General features: G+C 46.9%; 1 protein-coding gene across 3 annotated transcripts in view; it reads right to left on the bottom strand.

Annotated features, from left to right (window-relative positions):
* LOC124110769 (serine/threonine-protein kinase mTOR-like) overlaps nt 1-19983 on the bottom strand; it is a 115206-nt gene that overhangs the window by 69565 nt on the left and 25658 nt on the right. For all 3 annotated transcript variants that reach the window (XR_007220412.1, XM_048394351.1, XM_048394352.1), the window contains exons 13-20: nt 14357-14440; nt 8862-8980; nt 6476-6572; nt 5005-5210; nt 4594-4716; nt 4289-4372; nt 3487-3579; nt 3105-3239 (exon numbers count right to left, since the gene is read on the bottom strand). Coding sequence is in view for 2 of the 3 variants with exons in the window: in XM_048394351.1 (XP_048250308.1) it covers nt 3105-3239; nt 3487-3579; nt 4289-4372; nt 4594-4716; nt 5005-5210; nt 6476-6572; nt 8862-8980; nt 14357-14440 (941 nt within the window). In the remaining variant the exon portion in view is untranslated. The remainder of the gene's footprint in view (nt 1-3104; nt 3240-3486; nt 3580-4288; nt 4373-4593; nt 4717-5004; nt 5211-6475; nt 6573-8861; nt 8981-14356; nt 14441-19983) is intronic.

Here is a 19983-nt window from a genome sequence, read left to right on the forward strand (position 1 = left end):
GGACCGCCTGCTGAGCCCCAGGGAAGAGGGTGGCACCCTCTTATACGGCAAAGCAAGTAGGTCTTGGCGTGTGTAAGTCGAGTATTTAGATACCGACATCCACCGCCTGCGCATGCACATAACAGCGCACATCATCTGCGATGCACAGCTACGAATAGCGTCCCGCGCAAGATAATGTTAGTTGCGCGGCCAACTCCGAAGAGTCGGCCGGCCCCTCTCCCGCTAACTCCCTCTGTACAGCCGACAGATACGCGGAGTGTACGGACACACGGAGCTGTTGGCATGCATTATGATATTGCTCCTCGAAGCATATGTAAGCAGCCTTCAACTCCGCACCGCACACTGGAAAGGGGGGGCAACCGCCGGCCCTGCTTGACCTTAGTCAAGTTGGGTGTCTCCGACTCTGGCATGGGCGCAGCAACCTGAGGCAGTACATGGACAATCCTGTCCCGCACGTGTCTCTGCACCCGGCCCGAGGCCGAGTCCCGGTGCCGAGGTGCCGGAGGTTCAAGGGAACCCACCTGGCACTGGGCTAGGTATCCACTAGTGAAAGCCTTGGCCTCGGAAGAGGCGTCTGGCTCCGCTAGGGTAAATTGTGCGTCGGTAGTGCACGGGCCGGTGCCCGCCACCACTACGCTGGGGAGCGACCTCGAGCCGGAGCCGAAGCTCGGTCTCGGATCGTCCCCGAGACAAAGGGAACCAACCTGGCTCCGGGCTAGGTATCCACTAGTGGACGCCTCGGCCTCGGAAGAGGCGTCTGGCTCCGCTAGGGAAAATTGTGCGTCGGTAGTGCACGGGCCGGTGCCCGCCACCACTACGCTGGGGAGCGACCTCGAGCCGGAGCCGAAGCTCGGTCTCGGATCGTCCCCGAGACAAAGGGAACCAACCTGGCTCCGGGCTAGGTATCCACTAGTGGACGCCTCGGCCTCGGAAGAGGCGTCTGGCTCCGCTAGGGAAAATTGTGCGTCGGTAGTGCACGGGCCGGTGCCCGCCACCACTACGCTGGGGAGCGACCTCGAGCCGGAGCCGAAGCTCGGTCTCGGATCGTCCCCGAGACCAAGGGAACCCCCCTGGCTCCGGGCTACGAATCCACTAGTGAAAGCCTCGGCCTCGGAAGAGGCGTCTGGCTCCGCTAGGGAAAAATTGTGCGTCGGTAGTGCACGGGCCGGCGCCCGCCACCCCTCCGCTGGGGAGCGACCTCGAGCCGGCGCCGAAGCCCGGTCTGAGATCGTCCCCGAGACCAAGTTGCCTGCCTCGGCCGACGCCGGGCATATCACAAGGTCTCGAAGCCGCGTCCGGCGCCGACAACGGGGAAGGCTCGGTCCGCATCTCCTCTCGGATCTGAGACTTTACCTCCTCCATCATCGACGCCATCTGCGACTTAAGTAACGCAGAAAAGTCTGCCAAAGACAGTGCAGGAGAGGGTGCAGTGCTTACTACGGGGACCCTCGAGCCTTCTCCCCCGGCCCCCGGAGAGGGAGCGGGGGAGACAATCTCGGCAGCTTTTTTACCCTTTTTAGATGGGGAGGGGGGGATGTCTTAGTAGTGATATCTACCCCCGCCTTTAATAGACCTCTTTAAAGTGGAACAAGTCAACTTGTCTCTTTTGGGGGCCCCGGGGGGTAAAGGCAATGTCCTCCGCCAGACATATTCGGCAGCGTTCGTGCCTGTCTTAGAACAACCCGTACACAGTTTGAAGGTCTTGTAAACAAGACCGTAATTTCTGAGGTGGGCGGGAAGGGTATCAACGTGTATCAGTGCGATATAAAGATCGGAAAGAAACGTGCATAAATTGTGAAACTAGAAGCAAAGGCGTAATGTAGAATGCGATTTGTAACGCGATACTAATAGCCAATGTGTAGTATAATTATAACACCAAAGGGGCGTGTTACGCGCTAAGGTGTAAAAACCCGTAAAAAAGGTAAGTGTAGTTTATGAATTAACACACCACCTTGGGTTTTGTAAAGGAAAAAATTGTAGACCAATGCTGTATGATATAACAAAACCCCAAGCCGTTTCTTAATGGCCTTGGTGTTACATGTATCAGCCCGTGGAACTACAATATGGACGCCATTACGGCCATTTGAATTCAAAGGTACCGTGCACGTGGCGTATTATTACAACTCTATAACTTCACAATGCGAGGTATTACGCCTTTGCAAAGAAAGAAATGTACCATACATACAGTTTGGTCAGCCATGGTTCTTGTCGAACGATAGTTTTCTCTTATTTTTGTCTTGTGTGAAAAATCAACACGTCTGTCTCTTACAGATGACATAAGGAAAGTGATTTGGGTGAGAGTTGCTCCCCCTGGCGTGAGGCGCCGTTGGGGGTGAGGCCCCGTAAGGGTGGTCGTATATCATACAAAAACGAAGTTTTTTGTGTGGTAACATTTTTTATTAAGGAAAATGGTTACAACTATGTCATATAGATTTTCTTGAGCAAGGAAAATGCAATAAGTGCCCCAAGGAGGATTTAATCAGAAAGAGAATAAGCAAGCCTACCTCCCTCGGGATGCTGGGGGCCATGCCCTGTAGAAAGTAAGCAAGCCTACCTCCCTCTGGATGCCGGGGACCATGCAATGTAGAAAGTAAGCAAGCCTACCTCCCTCCGGATGCCGGGGGCCATGCGGTGTAGAAAGTAAGGAAGCCTACCTCCCTCCGGATGCTGGGGGCCATGCAGTGTAGAAAGTAAGGAAGCCTACCTCCCTCCGGATGCCGGGGGCCATGCAGTGTAGAAAGCAAACAAGCCTACCTCCCTCCGGATGCTGGGGGCCATGCAGTGTAGAAAGTAAGGAAGCCTACCTCCCTCCGGATGCTGGGGGCCATGCAGTGTAGAAAGCAAACAAGCCTACCTCCCTCCGGATGCTGGGGGCCATGCCCTGTAGAAAGTAAGCAAGCCTACCTCCCTCCGGATGCTGGGGACCATGCAGTGTAGAAAGTAAGGAAGCCTACCTCCCTCCGGATGCTGGGGGCCATGCAGTGTAGAAAGCAAACAAGCCTACCTCCCTCCGGATGCTGGGGGCCATGCAGTGTAGAAAGCAAACAAGCCTACCTCCCTCCGGATGCTGGGGGCCATGCAGTGTAGAAAGCAAACAAGCCTACCTCCCTCCGGATGCCGGGGGCCTGTTCTGTCTTCAGGAAGTTAAGGAGAACCTCCAGGAGAGTTGGGTATTTCTTGTAAGGTTCCACCACCGACCCTGTGCTCTCAACTATCTGACCCAGCGTCCACAGCGCCACCTGGAATACACCACAATACAGTATCACTCCTTCAATCTCACAACTTTTTTGTAAGGATATTGCAAATCCCAGTTACAGGAACTTTACATGACTTTCAAAGTTCATAACACTATGTTCATAAAGGTCCTCTACTACACAATATGCCCACACAATACATATTTGCAACCCGTATCCTGACAACATAAGGGAAAGAGCCAACTACTGACTGACCCTTGTTGATAATGTATGGCGCTGCTGATGAACTGACCTCTCTCTTCTGCAGCGATGATGAATCCTGCAGCATGTCCAGGATGATGGGGAGCAGCTCGTCCATCCACTTCTTCATCTCTGTGCCACTCACCTGACAGGAGACAGAAAACAATGTGAGCTACCCAAGCTTTTACCTTCACAACATACCTGAGCTAATATCTTCATAACGTACCCAAGTTAATATCTTTATAACGTATCCCAGCTCATATCTTCATAACATTCCCGACCTGATACCTTCACAACATGCCCAACCTGGTATATTTATAACATACCCGTCTCATATCTTCATAACATGCCTGAGCTGATATCTTCATAACACACCCATCTGATATCTTCATAACATGCCCATGCTGCTATCTTCACAACAGGCCCGACCTGATATCTTCATAACATGCCTGAGCTGATATCTACATGAAATGCCTGACCTGATATCTTCATTACATGCCCGACCTGTTATCTTTATAACACACCCATCTCATATCTTCATTACACACCTGAGCTGATATCTTCATAACATGCCTGACCTGATATCTTCATAACATGCCTGAGCTGATGTCTTCATAACATGCCCATCTCATATCTTCATTACATACCCGAGCTGATATCTTCATAACATGCCCGAGCTGATATCTTGATAACACACCTGAGCTGATATCTTTTGACACAACAAGGCATGCATATCTTGGCCATGCATAATGGCATATTGGCACAGGACTTGTATAACTAGGGGGTGTATAATGGTATAGTGGTACAAGGCTTTCATATGATGGTTTAGTGGTTCTAAGAATGCTGGTATTCACCTGGGCCTGTTCTCCGATGGCAGCCAGCACGCTGATGGTCACACTTGGGTTCGGGTCGAGTTCTTTCAGTTTAGGGATGAGTACCTAGCACACAAAATGTAATATCCTTTTAACAGCAGTATTATTTTCTCAGATTAAATACTTTTGAAAACAGTGCTTACAAAAAATTAAAAATTAGGGAGGGGGAAAATTATAGGGGTAGACAGGTCATGACAAACAAGAATTGTTTGGCCTGGATCAAACTTGTGAGAACACAGACTCAGGAGGGGAGTCGAAAACTAAACAGAGAATTAAACCTGACCTACCTTCAGGATGGGTTCCATGTAGGGCCTGATGAGTCGGGCTGCATTAGAAACAAGATGGCCGAGCATCCGTGCCGCCTGCTCCTTGTTTCGACCAATACCACTGTGTTCCAGCTCAGTCAATATCTGATCAACACAGCAACTAATGAGAGACTGTTGCCTTATGTTTGTAAGCTATTAAACTAATTTTATTCAAGAGTTCATTCAATATTGTTGACATCAATTTTGGTGATGTCATGTGAACTGACTGACAGAGGTGAAATGGAGTTTAATGTTCAATATATTACACATATATTTAGTGTCCTACTTTCCCTCTGGTTTCTTTCCTCAGGTCTTACACTCCCAAGCATATCCTCATAGTCCTGTATTACAGGTATCCTATACAAAGCCTTAGAGATTAGTGTTTGAGATTACCTGAATCAAGACTTTCCTGAGTGATGGCATCACATATGCTGGATTCTTGCTGCTCAGTCGGCCTATCATACAAATAGCCAGCTCGCGGATCTCATAGGCTTCATCGTTGAGAGCCACAAAGAGAGCACTGAGGTTCTCTGCCTGTGCCAGATGGGGGTCGAACCTCTCATCCAGGGCAGCCAGAACACAGTACCGGATATCTGCATCTGAACACAATTACCTCACACTGTACAGAGATCTACAAAATATGCATCATGCTCTGTACTGATGGTGTCATTCTGATGAATATTCAGAGCTACTTTAGAACTTGAACAAAACAAATAGAGTAAGACCAAGTTTACAAAGATGAAGGACTGTATGTTGACCAGTGCTTCTATGTACAGTGTAATATATCCATCCAATCCAGGTCATGGAGTCAAATCTGACTAAACTGAACTTCATTCACTCTGGCTTCCAGATTCATCACACAACCTTGTGTAGCTACACATTGAACCTTCACAATCTTTACCATTCATCACACAACCTTGTGCAGCTACACGTTGAACCTTCACAATCTTTACCATTCATCAAACAACCTTGTGTAGCTACACGTTGAACCTTCATAATCTTTACCATTCTTCACACAACCTTGTGTAGCTACACGTTGAACCTTCACAATCTTTACCATTCTTCACACAACCTTGTGTAGCTACACGTTGAACCTTCACAATCTTTACCATTCATCACACAACCTTGTGTAGCTACACGTTGAACCTTCACAATCTTTACCATTCTTCACACAACCTTGTGTAGCTACACGTTGAACCTTCACAATCTTTACCATTCTTCACACAACCTTGTGTAGCTACACGTTGAACCTTCACAATCTTTACCATTCTTCACACAACCTTGTGTAGCTACACGTTGAACCTTCACAATCTTTACCATTCATCACACAACCTTGTGTAGCTACACGTTGAACCTTCACAATCTTTACCATTTTTCACACAACCTTGTGTAGCTACACGTTGAACCTTCACAATCTTTACCATTCTTCACACAACCTTGTGTAGCTACACGTTGAACCTTCACAATCTTTACCATTCATCACACAACCTTGTGTAGCTACACGTTGAACCTTCACAATCTTTACCATTCATCACACAACCTTGTGTAGCTACACGTTGAACCTTCACAATCTTTACCATTCATCACACAACCTTGTGTAGCTACACGTTGAACCTTCACAATCTTTACCATTCATCACACAACCTTGTGTAGCTACACGTTGAACCTTCACAATCTTTACCATTCATCACACAACCTTGTGCAGCTACACGTTGAACCTTCACAATCTTTACCATTCTTCACACAACCTTGTGTAGCTACACGTTGAACCTTCACAATCTTTACCATTCTTCACACAAGTGTGGTGAGACAGATTCTACTGTATATCAATCAGTCCTCCACTACTTCATGTGTGAACACCTACCTGAGTCTGTGATGCCCACCACCAGGAGCTTGTTGAGGACATAGGCTACCGTTGTCATGGCCGACATGCTGATCTGACCCTGACTGGAGGCTAGAAGCTGAAACATCACAAAGACAAATACAGAATGTAATATGACATCACAACTCTGACAGAGAGTAACTACTGGCTACTGACACACACAACATTACTGATGGGGAGAATATGCAGGGAGATTGAGCCCCCGATATAGAGTAACTACTGGCTACTGACATACACAACATTACTGATGGGGAGAATATGCAGGGAGGTTGAGCCCCCGATATAGAGTAACTACTGGCTACTGACATACACAACATTACTGATGGGGAGAATATGCAGGGAGGTTGAGCCCCCGATATAGAGTAACTACTGGCTACTGACACACACAACATTACTGATGGGGAGAATATACAGGGAGGTTGAGCCCCCGATATAGAGTAACTACTGGCTACTGACACACACAACATTACTGATGGGGAGAATATACAGGGAGGTTGAGCCCCCGATATAGAGTAACTACTGGCTACTGACACACACAACATTACTGATGGGGAGAATATGCAGGGAGGTTGAGCCCCCGATATAGAGTAACTACTGGCTACTGACACACACATCATTACTGATGGGGAGAATATGCAGGGAGGTTGAGCCCCCGATATAGAGTAACTACTGGCTACTGACATACACAACATTACTGATGGGGAGAATATACAGGGAGGTTGAGCCCCCGATATAGAGTAACTACAGACTACTGACACACACAATATTACTGATGGGGAGAATATGCAGGGAGGTTGAGCCCCCGATATAGAGTAACTACAGACTACTGACACACACAATATTACTGATGGGGAGAATATGCAGGGAGGTTGAGCCCCCATAATAGAGTAACTACAGACTACTGACACACACAATATTACTGATGGGGAGAATATACAGGGAGGTTGAGCCCCCGATATAGAGTAACTACTGGCTACTGACACACACAACATTACTGATGGGGAGAATATACAGGGAGGTTGAGCCCCCGATATAGAGTAACTACTGGCTACTGACACACACAATATTACTGATGGGGAGAATATACAGGGAGGTTGAGCCCCCGATATAGAGTAACTACAGACTACTGACACACACAACATTACTGATGGGGAGAATATGCAGGGAGATTGAGCCCCCGATATAGAGTAACTACTGGCTACTGACACACACAATATTACTGATGGGGAGAATATACAGGGAGGTTGAGCCCCCGATATAGAGTAACTACTGGCTACTGACACACACAACATTACTGATGGGGAGAATATACAGGGAGGTTGAGCCCCCGATATAGTGTAACTACTGGCTACTGACACACACAATATTACTGATGGGGAGAATATACAGGGAGGTTGAGCCCCCGATCTAGAGTAACTACTGGCTACTGACATACACAACATTACTGATGGGGAGAATATGCAGGGAGGTTGAGCCCCCGATCTAGAGTAACTACTGGCTACTGACATACACAACATTACTGATGGGGAGAATATACAGGGAGGTTGAGCCCCCGATCTAGAGTAACTACTGGTTACTGACACACACAGCATTACTGATGGGGAGAATAAACAGGGAGATTGAGCCCCCGATCTAGAGTAACTACTGGCTACTGACACACACAACATTACTGATGGGGAGAATATACAGGGAGGTTGAGCCCCCGATCTAGAGTAACTACTGGCTACTGACACACACAACATTACTGATGGGGAGAATATACAGGGAGGTTGAGCCCCCGATCTAGAGTAACTACTGGCTACTGACACACACAACATTACTGATGGGGAGAATATACAGGGAGGTTGAGCCCCCGATATAGAGTAACTACTGGCTACTGACACACACAACATTACTGATGGGGAGAATATGCAGGGAGATTGAGCCCCCGATATAGAGTAACTACTGGCTACTGACATACACAACATTACTGATGGGGAGAATATGCAGGGAGGTTGAGCCCCCGATATAGAGTAACTACTGGCTACTGACACACACAACATTACTGATGGGGAGAATATACAGGGAGGTTGAGCCCCCGATATAGAGTAACTACTGGCTACTGACATACACAACATTACTGATGGGGAGAATATGCAGGGAGGTTGAGCCCCCGATATAGAGTAACTACAGACTACTGACACACACAACATTACTGATGGGGAGAATATGCAGGGAGATTGAGCCCCCGATATAGAGTAACTACTGGCTACTGACATACACAACATTACTGATGGGGAGAATATGCAGGGAGGTTGAGCCCCCGATATAGAGTAACTACTGGCTACTGACACACACAACACTACAGGTACACAGGTACACTACTGACCGTGAGTAGAGGTGACAGTAGCCGGGCACATGTCTGCACCGCCTCCATGCGGATCTCCTTGTGTTCGCTGTTGAGGTAGTGGTCAGCACAGTGCTGCACAAACTGAGTCAGGGAATGACCTGTGCACACAGACACATATAACTGCACCTTTATAGAATACTCATACAATATTTACAATCACATAAACTTTTACAAACCTGTAGAGGTTATGAATCTTCTGAAGAAATCCTCCTTAGGGCACTTATTGCATTTTTTCCTTGCTCAAGAAAATCTACATGACATAGTTGTAACCATTTTCCTTAATAAAAAATGTTACCACACAAAAAACTTCGTTTTTGTATGATATACGACCACCCTTACGGGGCCTCACCCTCCACAGCGCCAGGGGAAGCAACTCTCACCCAAATCACTTTCCATATGTCTAATGCTGACGGAATGTTGGGAGGTGGGTGGCCGTGCCCCAAGGAGGATTTCATCAGAGAATTCATAACCTCTCAAGGGTTTGTAAATTCTCTTTCAGATTAAATCTTCCTTGGGGCACTTATTGCATCAAGATAGACTCTTAAAGATAATCTAGGAAGTGGCATCTGTCAGCAACAAGCGTGCATAAATACATTGTATTTTGATTATTTCAATGAATAAAAAAGAGTTCAATAAATGGAACCAACCCTATCGTGAGGCACCTCCGCCGAAAGGCGGGGCCTAGAAACAGGGCCTGGTCGACCATATACAATGAAAGAGACATTATTTGTGGCTTATCATATTGATAACTCAAGACCCCCCACACACTTTTTGGAACAAGTGATACAGGGGCGTAGATCACGAGAGACTATAAACCCACGCTGAGCTAGGCCAGAGGGTCCCCGTGAATCGAAGGAGTCATGTGCAAAAACGAGTCTTATCGAGTAGTAAGGACTGGTATTTTTATCGACCGCAGAAGATATAATCCGGACCGTTAATGAGCAGTATAACCGGAGGGCGGTCTTAAATTTCGAAGGCTCAATCGGCTAGAGATGTAGAACTTTGCCCAGTTCAGAGAACTGACTGACCAAACTGAGCACGCTCGCTTGATGTTTGATGAACATGCTCTGCTGGCTCCAAATAGCCGCGGAGCAGATTTCCTCAATGGGCAGAGCTGCGGCGTACGCTTGTGACGTAGCCACTGCTCTAACCGAATGAGCCTTCAACCTGGTAAGGGGGTCCCTGCCTTGAAGCGTGTACGCAGTACAAATAGTTGACACTATCCACCTTGAGATAGTTTGTTTGCTCGCAGGTGAGCCAGCCTTTCTACCACCATAACAGAAAATAGTTGATTATCCTTACGGATACCCTTAGTTCTGCTGATATAGGCCTTGGGGGTCCTGCGGACATCCAAGACATGAGCATGTCTTGTAGTGGTCCCCGACGTGGAAGGCTGTAAAGAGCAGGTAGCTCAATAGGAGCCGTCACGTGTGCGACCTTGGGATGGTAAGAGTCCGGCAGCCGAATACTGACCCGGTGGAAAACAGTTAGTTCGGGATCAGCTGACATTGCATGAATGTCGCCTACCCGTCTGCCGGACGTTACCGCCACAAGGAACGCCGTCCTCCAGCTCAACAGCTGAAGAGAGAGAGACGCCAGATCCCGAAAGGAAGGACCGGACAGCCAATCAGGAACGATTTGCAAGTCCCAAGGGGGACTGATCCGCCAGACAGGCGGTCGGATCCTGTCCACACCTGCTAAAAAGCGCTGCACTAATGGGTGCGCACCCAGAAGTGCCCCGTCGACAGGGACGTGAAAAGCTGCAATAGCTGTAGAGTACCCCCGGACTGTCGATGCGGCCAGGCCGTCATCAAGTCGCAACTGGAGGAACTCAAGCACGGCTACGAGGTCTGCATAAAAGGGATCTGCAATCCCTCTATCGACACACCAGCGCGGATAGCAGGTCCATCTATCCTCATACTGAATGTTTGTCGAATCCCTCCGCGAAGCCAGTATTGTGTCTGCAACTCGTGCAGGAATACCGCTCTTCTGGAGGCGATTCCTGACAGTGGCCAAGCCACCCACTGAATCCTGTGATTCAGGTGGAGGGCCCCGTTCTGGGATAGGAGGTCCGGTCGTAAAGGTAAAAGAACAGGAGGCTGAGCCAGAAACCTGAGTATTACTGGAAACCAACTCTGCGCCGACTTAAGAGGTGCCAGGAGCACAAGTAGTCGCACAGGCTGAGTGGCTAGCTGAGACAGGACCTTGGAAATCAGAGGTACTGGGGGGAATGCCCACAGAGCTCTGTCCATCCAATCTAGCTGGAAGGTGTCTGGTGCCACCAACCTTGGGTCGGGGACTCGGGAGCAGAACATTGGTGTCTGGTGATTCACCCCAAACGCAAACAGATCCACCTGGAACGACCCGTATAACTGGGAGATTATCCCGAATATCCCCAGGTCGAGCCTCCACTCGTGAGGAGCGAGGATCCAGCAAGACAGAGCGTCTGCACGGACGTTGTCCAGCCCCGGGAGATTAACAGGTAGCACCCTGATAACGTGTGAGTTGCACCATAGGAGGAACTGCCACGTCTCTTGGAGAAGCGACGGAGACACCGTTCCCCCCTGCTTCCGGATGTAAGTCATCGCCGTTTGGTTGTCTATCTCTAGACGCACCACTTGGCCACGAAGCAGATCCAGGAAGCGTTGGAACACCAACCTGATCGCTCTCAGTTCTAGCACATTGATATGCAGTTTGATTTCCTGCTGCTGCCTTGCCCCGGCCCCTGCCTTTCTTGCTCCTCCCGGCGCCCTTACCTGAAGGAAGCGGATACTTCCAAGCACCTGCTGAGCGCCAGGGAAGAGGGTGGCATCCATCTTATATGGCAAAGCAAGTAGGTCCTGGCGTGTGGAAATTGAGTATTTAGATACTGACATCCACAGCCTGCGCATGCCCATGACTGCAGACATCATCTGCGAGGCACAGCTACAAATAGCATCCCGCGCAAGATGACTGTGAACCTCCTTAAGTTGCGCGGCCAACTCCGAAGAGTCGGCCGGCCCCTCTCCCGCTAACTCCCTTTGTACAGCCGACAGATATGCGGAGTGTATGGACACACGGAGCTGTTGGAATGCATTACGATATTGCTCCTAGAAGCATATGTAAGCAGCCTTCAACTTCGCACCGCAAGTGGGAAAGGGGGGCAACAGCCGGCCCTGCTTGACCTTAGTCAAGTTGGGGGTCGAAGACCCCCCAGGTCCAAACGCATTCATCCACCACCGGTACCTCAAAGTCACCATCCTCTGCAAGCGGGTACCGCTTAATAAGTTTGGGCAGGTCGAAACTTCCTGCGAGCACCCGACAACAGAGGGTTGATGACTTCATGCACCAGGGAGGATAGAACATGGAGCCGCACCTGGGGCGCCTTGCTAGGAGCAAAAGCGTACCCCGGGAGGCGGATCTCAGTCGGATCCGACGCGGGCATGGGCGCAGCCACCTGAGGCAGTACCTGGACAATCTTGTCCCACATGTGCCTCAACGAGGAAGCGAAGGAAATGTTCCCGAGGTCTCCGAGTCGTCTCCCCCCTCCTCCATCAACTCCTCCTCTCTCGATTCCGAGCCAAAGTTAATCGACTCTTCCCCGAGAGATGAGGCAGACGAAGTCAGAAGAGGACACCAGAAGGCCTGGGCCCTTGCATCCCCGGGCTGCACCCGGCCTGAAGCCGAGTGTTGGCTCGAGGTGCCGGGGGTTCAAGGGAACCCACCTGGCTCTTGGCTAGGAATCCACTAGAGGAAGCCTCGGCCTCGGAAGAGGCGTCTGGCTCTGCTAGGAAAAAAATGTGTGTCGGTAGTGCACAGGCCAGCGCCTGCCACCCCGCTGGGGAGCGACCTCGAGCCGGCGCCGAAGCCCGGTCTGAGATCGTCCCCGAGACCAAGTGGCCTGCCTCGGCCGACGCCGGGCATATCACGAGGTCTCGAAGCCACGTCCGGCGCCGACAACTGAGACTTCACCTCCTCCATCATCAACGCCATCTGCGACTTCAATAAGGCAGAGATGTCTGCCAAATACGGTGCAGAAGAGGGTGCAGTGTTTATTACGGAGACCCTAGAGCCTTCTCCCCCGGCCCCCGGGGAGGGAGCGGAGGAGACAGTCCCTGCTGCTTTTTTACCCTTTTTAGACTTTTTAGAGAGGAGGGGGGGACAGTCTTAGCCAATCTTATATCCACCCCCGCCTTCAAGAGACCCTTAAAGTGCATGAGATCCACTTGTCTCTTTTTTTGAGCCCGGGGGTGAAGGCAATACAGATTGGGCATGACCCATCGTCATGCCCGTCCTCCGCCAGACATTTGAGGCAGCTTTCATGCCTGTCTTGGGGGGGAATGGATGCTGAACACCCTGTACACAGTTTGAAGGTCTGTAAAAAAGACAGTAATTTCTGAAGTGGGCGGGAAGGGTAATAAATTGTATCAGTGCGATTGAAAGATCGGAAAGATACGTGCATAAATTGTGAAACTAGGAGCAAAGGCGTAATTTAGTTTTGTAACGCGATACTAACAGCCAATGTCGTAGTATAATTATAACACCAAAGTGGGCGTGTTACGCGCGAAGGTGTTAAAAACCCGTAAAAAAGGTTAGTGTAGTTTAATTATTATTAACACACCACCTTAGATTTATGTAAAGGAAAAGATTGTAGACCAAAGCCGTATGATATAACAAAAAAAACCAAGCCATTTTGAATGGCCTTGGTGTTAGATGTATCAGACAGTGGCACTACAATATGGACGCCATTACGTCCATTTGAATTCAAAGGTACCGTACACGTGGCGTATAATTACAACTCTGTAACTTTACAATGCGAGGTATTACGCCTTTGCAATGAAAGAAATGTACCATACATTCAGTTTGGTCAGACATGGTTCTTGTCGAACGACAATCTTTGATACTTTTTTTGTCTTGAAAAAACAGGTACGTCTGTCTTAGTCAGATGACATAAGGAAAGTGATTTGGGTGAGAGTTGCTTCCCCTGGCGTGACGCGCCGTGGAGGGTGAGGCCCCGTAAGGGTGGTCATATATCATACAAAAACGAAGTTTTTTGTGTGGTAACATTTTTTATTACGGAAAATGGTAACAACTATGTCATGTAGATTTTCTTGAGCAAGGAAAATGCAATAAGTGCCCCAAGGAGGATTTAATCTGAAAGAGAATTGATGTGTGTGTGTGTGTGTGTGCGTGCGTGCGTGCGTGCGTGTTATAGTGTGCCGCAATTTAACATGGATACATGAGTCAGACACAGTACTCCAGTTTAGCCCCTTAATGCTGAGTGCCAGGTAGGTAAAGAACAAGTACATCTTTTAACGTCTTTTGGTATGACGAGGCCTGGATCGAACCCCAACATTCCACTCTCTGGGCAGACCTTCTACCACTAGACCAAGGAGACGGTCAGTTGTATTAGTAACCTCAATAGTTTAGATGTCAAGAACGTAAGTTATGCACAGAGATTTGAAAAGTATTCATGCACTTATGATGTTCCTTACCTTCAAAGTCAAAGCTCCCAAGTGTCCGCAGTGCCAAGGTGATGCTTGTAGCATCATGGGACTCGGGCAAGTTGGCCACTGAGGCTGAAATAACCACATATTATAGTACCAATGACTTCACTTGCATAGTTGTCATAATGGACTCGTGGATGAACACCAAGGCTAGACAGTCCAGCTAATCACACATTAACACAGTTATGTGTCTTTGTGTATTTGGGGAGAAATGATACAGCAAGGTCCCGATATACCTGATCATGTTACATAGGTCCCGATACAATCTGTATTGGGAAACGCATATTTACGACAAATAGCATGAAAACTTAGTGACTATAAATATTTCAGAGCAGGTTCAAAAAGAAAAGCCATCTGTAGACACATGTTTGTAGTGGATATTTTTAGCCGGAACTTGAAAGGCTGATTACAACACATTTTGCAATATTTGACTAATAAACACTCTGAGGGGTCATTAAACGAGTAGTAAGTAATTTATTTTAGCAAGTATATCGTCTTGTATTGATACCACAAAAAATGTATCATGTATCGTATTGTCGCATGAAAACTCACAATGTACTGGTACTCTGATGTATCGTTTCACCCCTAGTGTGTATACAATCACTGAGCAAATAGGATGCTAGGTTACGTATTTAGTACTTGAGTACCAGCAACCTGTAGTTAATGAGCCCAACAAACCAGTGGTCAAAAATGGGAGCCATGAGGGAGTGTGTGAGTTTGGTTTTAATGCTGTTTTTTAACAGTTTTCCAGTTACATCATAGCTTGTCAGCCTAATGTGGGAGGAAAGCTCAAAGTGATGCAGGTCTCACATGTATACCAATTTGGTGAAACCAATGAGCATGGGTATGGAGCGGACAAACCTAGAAACATAATCAGGGCGAACTGGTATTCAAACCAACAATCATGTATTTTTTAGAGTAAAAATATCATTTATACTTATCCTGACTCACACTTATTGCTTATCTCTCTCTCTTCCGAATAGGTAGTGGGAAATTCCTGTGCTGTTCCCAAAGAACAGAGAATACAGCTCACCCAAACGCACCCTAATTCCGCCCATGCGCACCTGAACCATGTGACTAAGCCCAGTAACTCATCACTCTCTCTTATTTCCTACTTAATGGTCGGAACACATCAGTGGAAAGAGGGGAAGGCCGGGAGTGTACTCATTTGTATGAGTCAGGATAAGTATAAATGATATTTTTACTCTAAAAAATACATATTTTATCTTATCCTGACTCATACTTATTGCTTGAATCTCACAGTAGGTGGTGGGTTCAACCTGTATGTGTGATTAACATCGATCTGTTCTATAAAAGCCATAGGAACGTTGTTAATCTTCTGTGTAAATTCTTTATTTGGGGACCACCTTCCTTTTTTGTGAGCAGCAAAATGGAAGTAAATCATATAAATTTGTGGATTTATAAGGTTTCTAAGATTAAAATCTTGTCCACCTTAAATGATTCAAGTGTTAAGAGAAGAGCAATAATCTTAACACAATCATTTCTCACTCATGTGCTGAATTACATAGTAAAACAGGGGGCATGGACTCTCAGTCGTTGGTTATGGAACAGTAACCGGACGTCAACAAGTCTACGTGATATTGGGTGAGTGTGATCTTCTAATGTTGTCTGGTAGGATTCGTGAGTTGTTGTGCCACAACTAATGGTCGAATTGGTGAATACCAGCTAAGTCTTCTGTAGCAAGGTCTCTGAGGTAGTGATTGGCAAAAACTGTTTCTGATTTCCAGAAACAGCCTTCCATAATAGTTGTTATGGAGCAGTTGCCGTGAAGTGCCAAAGTTGAGGCTAAGGCTCTTACTTCGTGAGGGTTGGAGGCTGAAGGGGGGTCCAATCCCACTGTTCTGTATGCTCTGAGAATAACAGCTCTCATCCAAAATGAGATAGTTGTTCTGGATACCTCTGTGTGTGTATTCCTTAATAAAGGAATAAATAGTCTCTTAGAACCTTGTCTTCTAGGTTTAGACTTTTGTAGGTATAATCTTAAGGCTCTGACTGGACATAGTGATAAATCCTCTGTATCCTCTGCACCAAGGACGAAGGAAAGAGCCGGAACTTGGAATTGTCTGTCTGGTTGGCCTGGTAACTGGTTCTTTGCAATAAAGTACCATCTTAAGCCAAGGTACGCTGATGAGTTGTTACCACTGTCAAATGTGATGCGATTGAAGTCTATCGCGTGGATTTCAGACATTCTGGCTGCCGTAGCTAATGCCAGAAGAAATAGGGTTTTCTGCGTCAGGTGTTCAAAGTCGGCCTGTTGGAGCGGTTTGTATGCATCACTGGTTAGGTGTTGTAGCACTATATTTAGGTCCCATGCTGGGGCTCTAAATCTTTTCTGTTGGTCCTCAAGTCTGAAGGATCTGAGTAGGGCTATCAGCTTAAGTTTTATCCTGTTAGCCATTGTCAGTACAGAACTGATAGCGGCCAAATAAATGCCCAGTGTCGAACCTTTAAGACTCCTTGTTCTTCGTAAGTGACATAGGTAATCTACTACTTGTGGTATAGTAGCTTTGGCTGCAGAAAAACCCTTGGATGTTGCAAACTGGTCAAAACTTTTCCATTTATAGTCATAGAGATTCCTCGTTGATCTACGAAGTGCTAAGGAGACTGCCTTAGCTGCTCTCATGGAATATCCTCTTTTAACGAGACTGCTCTTGATATGCTCCATACATGAAGTTCGTAAAGATCTGGTCTTGGATGGACCTGATTGGAGTGAGGATGTAGCAGTAGATTTGGCCAGTTTGGAAGTTTTAACATTGGATTCCCTGCTAGTTCGACGAGATCTGGAAACCACGTTCTCGCCGGCCAGTAAGGCGCTACCAAAAGCAGTTGTAGGCTGCTCGTGTCTAGCATCTTTTGTAATATCTGTGGTATCACGGCTGGTGGAGGAAACGCATACGCGTTTAGTCCCTCCCATGATATTGACAGAGCATCGACTGACCAAGCTAGTGGGTCTGGCACTGGTGCTACAAATGTTGTTATCTGATTGTTGAATCTGGTTGCGAATAGGTCTATCTAATAGGCAACCTTTTTCTTTATTGCCAGTTGGAATGCTTCTGGGTGTAGCTTCCATTCTGTCGGTGATGGTTTGGCTGGTCTGGTTAAGGCGTCTGCTGAGATTTTGCAACTGCTGGTATATGTCTTGCCTTTATTGTTAAGTTCAGATTGTCTACTAGCTCGTAAAGTTGAAATGTCAACTTCAGGAGGGTCTCTGATTTTGTTGTGCCTTGAAGGTTTATATTGTATGCCACAGTTGAATTGTCTGTTCTGATCATCAGACGTTGGTTTCTTAACTGTGGGGCCCAGTGAAATATTGCACGGATTACTGCCTCGCATTCCAGATAAATGATTTGGTAGAGCTTTTCTGCTTCCAACCATAGGTCTGCTGTTACTTCTCTGTTGAAGTGAGCTCCCCAGCCTTGAAGTGAGGTGTCCATGAATAAGTGGTTGTTGTAATCCAGCTCGTTTAAACAAGTTCCTGCGCAAACGTTCGATTTCACTGTCCACCATAAGAGGTGTTTCCTCAAAGTTTGTGGTAGTTGCAGTTTTAAATCCTGATACTCTAGGTATGGATTTAGAAATCTCTGAATAGGGTGTAAGTGTAGTCTGCCTCGGACCGTCCACGCTTGGGCTGACGTGAGTCAGCCTTGTAGCACTTGCCATTCGTTGACTGAGATTTTCTTGTAAATTGCTGTTGGCAAACAAGTCTTGATTTTTATCCACCGATCTTCGGGTACCATTAGCAGATTCTGATTGGTTAGAAATCTGATCCCCAGAAATTTGTGGTCCTGAGATGGTTGTAGATCGGACTTCTGAAAATTTATTAACCAACCCAGTTGTGTTAATAATTTCAGGGTGAAATTTAGTTGTAGTCTGAGTAGCTCTGTTGATTGATGGGCTTATATCCCATCGTCTAGGTAAAAAGCACAACAAATTCCCTTGTTGTGAAGAAATGTCACAATTGGTTTGGTCACTCGTGTAAATAGCCACAGGGCCGTGCAAATTCCAAAGGGCAGGACCGCCCACTGGTAATGTTGTCTTTCGAAGAGGAAACGTAAATATTTCCTGAAAGTCCGTTTTATGGGAATGTGTAGGTAAGCATCCTGTAGATCGATGCTTCCGAGATAGTCGTGCTGTCTTATATTTGTTGAATCATTCTGAATTCCTCCGGTTTTGGGAGGTATTTCTTGTTGAATTTTCTCAAGTTGTAAATCAAACGAAACTTTTTGTTTGAATTCTTTTTGGGAACCAAAAAGATCGGCAAATAGAAACCCGGCGTTAGTAATGCTGGTTGAATTATCTCGTCTGCGCCCTTGTTGAGACGTGAATTGATTGCTTCGGTTAACTTCGGCAACAATTCTTTCTGATAAGGTATTTTCGGTGGCTTGCGAGATAACAGGGATTTCTTAAATAAAGTCGGGGCATAGCCCTTTCTTAGAATGTTGGAAACAAATTTGTCTCCTAGAGGTCCCAATTCATCCAATATCTTGCCAATCTTCCGCCTACTGGGGAATGCTGTACATGAATGGCTGGTGGGGGGAGTTCCCTGTCGTTCAAAAGCCCATCTTCGCCGGTAATTGCGGGATCCCCTCGATCTGCGGTCGCAGTCGCGACCGGCATCACGTGACGTGTCATGTGACTTGCGAAAAGCAGATGATTTCCCGCCTCTGTAGTTGTACGAGCGTTTCTCTTTAGCTTTTTGAATGTCCGTCAAACAGCTTTTGAATTGGGTTTTCTGCATGGATTGACGATACATAGAATTCATAGTCTGAACTGACTTGATCAGCATATGATCTTACCATTAAAAATGGTTGGGGCCTCCCAGGGTTGTCTTAATAATACATATTAGAATATATACCAATTAGAATTATTTATAAGACCTTGTCGCCGTAGTAGTGTTAAACCTGCCGACACTGAACTCATATGATCAGAAATAATTTCTTGACAAGAGCTGAAAGTAGCATTCTTTCGCGGTCGTTCTGAGGCTCTTTTAATTCATAGAACATAGCTTCGTTCATAGCACATGACATCGCTTGTTCAAAGAATGCATGTCTTGTAGTTGTATCAAGTTGTGCAATTTTCTTATCCTTAATGCGATAAGATTTTACTTTTGGAGTCTGACATGAGTGAGTAATCTTCATCAATCTCCGGTGAGCCAAGAAATTGCGCAGGGTGTGCATGGGGAATTTCTTAGAATTAAAGCTCAGTGTTTGAAGTCCTAGTGATTTCCTGGGCTATTCAAAAGAAACATTAAGATTCTCTGCAATGTTGGAGATTGGTTTTATCGGTGGGATGGTTAGTGTGTCTATATCGTCCCCTTTAATACAGTATGTATCAGTGGGAGAAGAATTTCTTGATGGTGATGATATCGGCAGTCTATCTGTAATCCACACCATTAATTCATGATCCTCATAAATTGAAGGGTAACTTTCCCCCGATGTGTCCTCATTTTGAGGGGTCTCGAACACATCCTCCTCTCGCAGAAGATAGGAGGCGTTGGGATTCGGAGCCGTAAATGAAGGCTGCGACATCTGTGAGCTATTGTGTGAAGAGGTAGTCGACTGCGTGCCAGGTTGTTTACACATTTGTTGTTGCAT

Source organism: Haliotis rufescens, unplaced genomic scaffold (genome assembly GCF_023055435.1).
Source record: "Haliotis rufescens isolate VD_foot unplaced genomic scaffold, xgHalRufe1.0.p SCAF_13, whole genome shotgun sequence".
NCBI classification, from domain to species: Eukaryota; Metazoa; Mollusca; class Gastropoda; order Lepetellida; family Haliotidae; genus Haliotis; species Haliotis rufescens.